The sequence below is a fragment of the Micromesistius poutassou genome (genome assembly GCF_964030765.1).
Source record: "Micromesistius poutassou genome assembly, chromosome: 3".
Taxonomy (NCBI): Eukaryota; Metazoa; Chordata; class Actinopteri; order Gadiformes; family Gadidae; genus Micromesistius; species Micromesistius poutassou.
Genome location: NC_140273.1, coordinates 14,366,717 through 14,372,174, shown reverse-complemented (window position 1 = coordinate 14,372,174; position 5,458 = coordinate 14,366,717). Strand labels below are relative to the sequence as shown.

The following is a 5,458-nucleotide window of genomic DNA, read 5'->3' as shown; positions in this document are numbered from 1 at the left end:
AGGTTTGCGGGTTTTATAAGGTTGAAATGGTGTTTCTCAAGACCTCGTTTTCCTGCGTGCTGCTCGCGTGCCTCGCGCAACAGGTCTGCGTATCAGACGCTGCGCGCGAGAAGGGGCGCAGGGAGCTCCTCGCCGGGGACAGAGAGACGCAGCCGCCGGTCCGGGTCAGGGGCTCTGGCAGAGCGGACAGAGGGATGAGGTCCACCGAACCCAAAGGAAAATTCTCCACCAAGAGCAGCATTCAGTGTACATGGGCGTCGAAGAAAGAGCGGGATGTGGTGAAGCTCAGAATCAGCTGCGAGAACTCTGAGGAAGCACGTGCCAGGGACGGAGTGAGCTCCATGAAGGTGTGCGAATACGTGGGCAAACCCGCACGCTGCCCGGCTTACATCTCAAACCCCGCGGGCTTCTGGAAACAGGTGTCCCGCACTCTGAAAAAGATGGAGGACCAGTTGTGCGAGGACACTCGCGCGCTGGTGAGGGCCTCGATGTGTAAGCGCGCGCCCAAAGAAGCACACTTCAAATTCGGCCCGGGGGCCCCGCGAGCCGACCACCTGACCACGACCACGCGCGCTTTCCGCTCTTCCACCACCTCCACCTCCTCCACTACCACCACTACCACGCACAAAGACGCTCGCGAGACTTTCGCGTCGACCCCCGTCAGTGGTCAAGCGTGCACGCCCGTGAACAAGTCCAAGCTGGGCGAAGAGTATTGCAGTGGACCGTGGTCGAGCGTGTGCGCTTTCTTTTTCTCCATGCTGGACAGCACGGAATGTTAACCGTCTGCAGGTTATTAATAAAAAAAAATGTTTTAGATTTAGGACTTAATGGACAATACAGCTTTTGCGTTGCTGTTGACCTGAAGAGAATGGGCTATTGTTAATGGGAAGTAATTTTCTGGTCGCAATAATCTCAACAAACCACTAAGAACATAATCTGTCCCACTGTATTTATGCTCAACAAATAAATATTTTATATAAATACAAAAGTGTGCATTGTTGTGTGTGTGTGTGTGTGTGTGTGTGTGATTCATCAAGCGTCCAACCTTTGATACAAATGGAAATATATCTTGCGTGTTTCATATAGATTTGTATAAGCGTCAAAGTGTGCGTATGGTTATGAGTGTTTAAAAGTCCTGCTGGATGGCATGGCGTGGGCGGAAGGGTGTAAAAAATGTGTGGGATAATAATTGTTATTGGCATTAATTTATTGGCATATTCTCAGATGCAGACAATAATTTTTTGTTTCTTTCAACCTTTGCATGTAAATATACATCCAAGTTATTTTCTTTCTTGCTTTCATTCTCTATTTCTTTCCTCCCTTCCTACATCTGGGATGTAAACATCACTAACACACGACATCTCATTACTGGGTCTGAGGGTTCATAGTTTCCTGTCCCGGTCTGTAATTACAATCTCAGCGATAGGAACAGCTGTGTATAAAAGTCAGAGTGTGTCTTAATCATCCTGACAGGTTGTTCCCCCTGTATGAACCACCAACAACATAGGAAGGATTCAGAAATATGCCTGTGGGTGTAGGTGTGTGTGTGTGTGTGTGTGTGTGTGTGTGTGTGTGTGTGTGTGTGTGTGTGTTAGCTAAGTGTGTTTTCATCATCATTCATTGCATCTTTTTCATAAAGAGAGGGCTGCATGTGTTTTTGTAATCCACCCTATACATGAACCATGACTGATTTGGGAATATGTGTGTGTGTGTGTGTGTGTGTGTTGATGCACATACGATTGTGTCATAAACAGAGAGAGTGAGAGGGTGCATGTGTGTTTTTAATTGTCTTTACATGCAAAGCCAGATGTGACTGGAACTATCCCTTCCTGGTGGCTGCTCTTGACCTTTGACCTCCCTGTGACAGACCACTCACAGAGACACAGCACTTAGCACTTAATCCCCCCCCCCCCCCCCCCCCCCGGAAGCACATGCTACAGGGCCGTATTGTTTGACAGCGAACACCACGGACACACTCCAGGGGCCCCTAGGGCCGCCAGGAAGGAAGTTAGTCTAGTTGAAGGTCAAAGGTGGAGGAGGAAATGAGAATGCCATCTTAGACCCTGAGCCTGCGTGGTTTAGCCTCCGCTGAGATCCTGCGCAGAGAAACGCTTTAGTAGCACATTTCTGCCCTAAATGAAGCATGTGTGGAGTGACTGGGGGAGTAAGTGGGCTTTCAGGGCTTATTTAAAAAAGCCCTGAAAGCCCACTGAAAGAGACCATCAGGTATTTGGGTACATGGGTGGTTAGTGTGTGTGTGTGTGTGTGTGTGTGTGTGTGTGTGTGTGTGAGCATCTCCTCCCCTTTTCGTTCCAGTGGGCTGAATGGTTGCCTGACACTCCTTACATAACGCCAAGAGCCAAAACACAGCGATGGTTCTTAGCTAATCCAAATACACCTTTAAATGCCAGAGAGACTCCAGCTACAACATGTTTTTTTTCTTCGTCTTCCAGTAATTATCGGCACAGTGACTCACGTGATAGAAATGTGCGTAAAGCGGAGACGTAATTGACCTTTTCATCTCCCCCCACCCAAACTCCTCTGCTGCACCTGATGCGGCCGGCATGCCTGATCTCGTCCCCGCCGTGAGGTAAAGGAGTACGCCGGGATTCTTGTGTCCTGGCCGGAAGGAGGGTGTGACTTTCCGGGGCCTTGACAAAGAAAACAAAAACAAATACCTGTAGTAACACAGCACGGGCTGGGTCTCCTCTCCTCTCCTTACTATAGACCCGTGGTCCTTTGAAGCTTCTGCCAATGCAAGCTGGAGCATGACTGCACGTTCAGAGTCCTCCGCTCACGGTGGCCACAGAGGCCACCCTCTTTGAGGTGCACTGGGTGAGTTACACAAACAAACAAACACCCACGACGTTTGACCGATAGTTGATATTAGGCAGACACCTTTAATCTAAAGTGACTAATAGCGGACGGTGTCTGCACAGCGGACAGTGGGGTTCGAACCGGGAACCTCCCGGCCAGAACTCAAAACCTCTGTCCCTCTTTCTTTCTGTGTGTGGCTCTCTGTGTGCATGTGTGAGTGTGTGTTTGTACTTGTGCGTGCCTTTGTGTGTGTGTGTGTGTGTGTGTGTGTGTGTGTGTGTGTGTGTGTGTGTGTGTGTGTTCATGCCTATGTGCATGCCCATGTGTGTTTTCATATGTGGTTGTATTCACATGTGTTCGGTTTGCCCTTTTATATAACATGTAAAATGTTCCCAAATGATGATAGACAGACAGCAACCACCAACGCAGATGACAGATTCACATTTAATGTCTTCATGTGTTTTCTCCAGGAGTGTAGTGGAACTAAACCACAGTATACCAGATGTTACCTGCAGCGATGTGATAGGAAAAACAGATTTACTACTATTTCCTCATTTCAGCAGTCGTAAAAGGAGTCCACAGCTGTGAATGAATTGTTAACCTCTCAGGAGAAAGTGCCTACAGTGTCTAGTGAAGTTTACTGTGAATTTGCACAGGGGCTATAAAACAGCAGTTTAATATGAAAGCTACACCATACGGACCGTCTTTAGGGGGGTCAGCCCCTCACGAGAGTGGGACATGCATACAGTGCCTCCCCCCCCCCCCCCCCCCCCTACGCATTACTAATTTCACTGGATAACAATAAATACTAGTATTTAAACCCTTTCACTTTGCCCAACCTCAATTCAATTAGATACACAATGTTACTGAGAGGAGAGAGAGGACCCTTAGTTGGTTAATGAAAAATGATGCAGAGGTTAAATCCTAATGACCAGGGCAGAAGTGAAAGAAGCTATAGCAAAGCAGATATGAGGACCACATGGCGACAGTCCACCATATCCTCAAGCAATGAAAGAAGAATCATACGATACAGATATTGTCGAATCAGGCCTTCCCTCCAATCTGTGCACCCGGGCAAGAAGCAACTGGTGAGAGACAACACATCGATCCGGTACAGGCCATGCTTATGAAGCGTCTGTGCCGAGACTTAAACACAGTAATAACAACCAAGTTGACCCAACGTTTCTATCAGAACAAAGTTTCCACTCTAAACTGTGCCATGAAATTCAAGCTATATTTTGTGCAAAAGCTGGTTTCTAATCCTGGAGCATTCAAATAAATACGAAGCAAACATTTTATTGAGCAGGATTATGTTTACTGTGCTGTGCAGATTTCCTAAATATAGGAAAGGTGTGTGAAGAATTACATTTTCACACTGAATATTTATTATTTTTGTAGGCTGCCTTGGTATCTTTCAGGGGCCACATGTCATGTTGTGTTGTTAGCTTGAACTTGAAGAATAGTTTGCGGTTAGTCCCTCTGACGCAGGCCAAGCCCCTTGCCCACATGTGAGGCTCATTCATGGCCGGGAAAACAAAGGAAAGAGAGAGAGAGCGAGAGAGAGAGAGAGAGAGAGAGAGAGAGAGAGAGAGAGAGAGAGAGAGAGGAGAGAGGGAGAGAGGTTTGGCGGGGGGAGGAACTGCAAAACAAAACTCGCTCTAATAAGTAGTTAAAAATGTGACCTAGAAAGAGTACATAGCCCCAAACACACACATACCTTCACAAAGGCACACCCACAGGCGTGTCCCCCCCCCCCCCCACACACACACACACTCACACACACACACACACACACGCGCGCACACGCACACGCGCGCACACACACACACACACACACACACACACACACACACACACACACACACACACACACACACACACACACACACACACACACACACACACACACACACACACACACACGGGACAGGGGTGGAGTCTAGTCATTGTTCGTCTTGTGACTAAAGGTGGCCTGAGCTCACACCCTTCTTTTCAGCTCCTGTTATTGGCTGATAGTTACCGTAATAACAATCAACGGCTTCCGTGACTGGGAACTGTTAGCTAATCAGCCTAGGGCCGAACAGGACCTGGCTTGACCCTCATTTATAATGTACAATACAAATAGGCAAAAGCGCCTCCACACTTACACGCACCCATTCAATAAGGCCTAATGCCGTTGTCTTTTTAATTGTGTTAAATTAGATTCTATAATACTTAAAAAACGGATAATACATACAGCTAAATCATCTATAATCTGAATGTAAATGTCTGTCTAATAATTAAACATGCCACACCTTCTACGATGTCGCTACGGATAATTTGTATAGTCCCCGATGTGAAGCATCCACTGCATAAAGTAAGCTATCCGTTGTACAAGCAACAGGATCATCTGAAATCACAAATAGCCTACTGCCTGAGGTATTCTGCTGATGTTACGGAGGTCGGGCCAAACTTTCCCCTAACCCAAATCTAACCATGTGATTCTAGCTCCATCTATCGGCCAACTTGAGGTAGTACATCAGTAGCAACGATTACGGTAAACCGTCCTGTTACCTTCACATTTATTAACGTTTTTTTATTAACGGTTTATCATAGGGGTCAATACGTCCAGAATACATGTTACGCTGCTATCGATGAATAC

At 47.1% G+C, this 5,458-nt stretch overlaps 1 protein-coding gene across 1 annotated transcript; it reads left to right on the top strand.

Annotated features, from left to right (window-relative positions):
- Window positions 1-26: 26 nt before the first annotated feature.
- LOC311341048 (fibroblast growth factor-binding protein 1-like) lies at window positions 27-779 on the top strand (the record flags this gene model as incomplete). Its single annotated transcript, XM_084465963.1, has 1 exon — window positions 27-779. One exon carries the CDS (start codon window positions 27-29, stop codon window positions 777-779), a length of 753 nt encoding a protein of 250 aa, XP_084322089.1.
- Window positions 780-5,458: the final 4,679 nt, after the last annotated feature.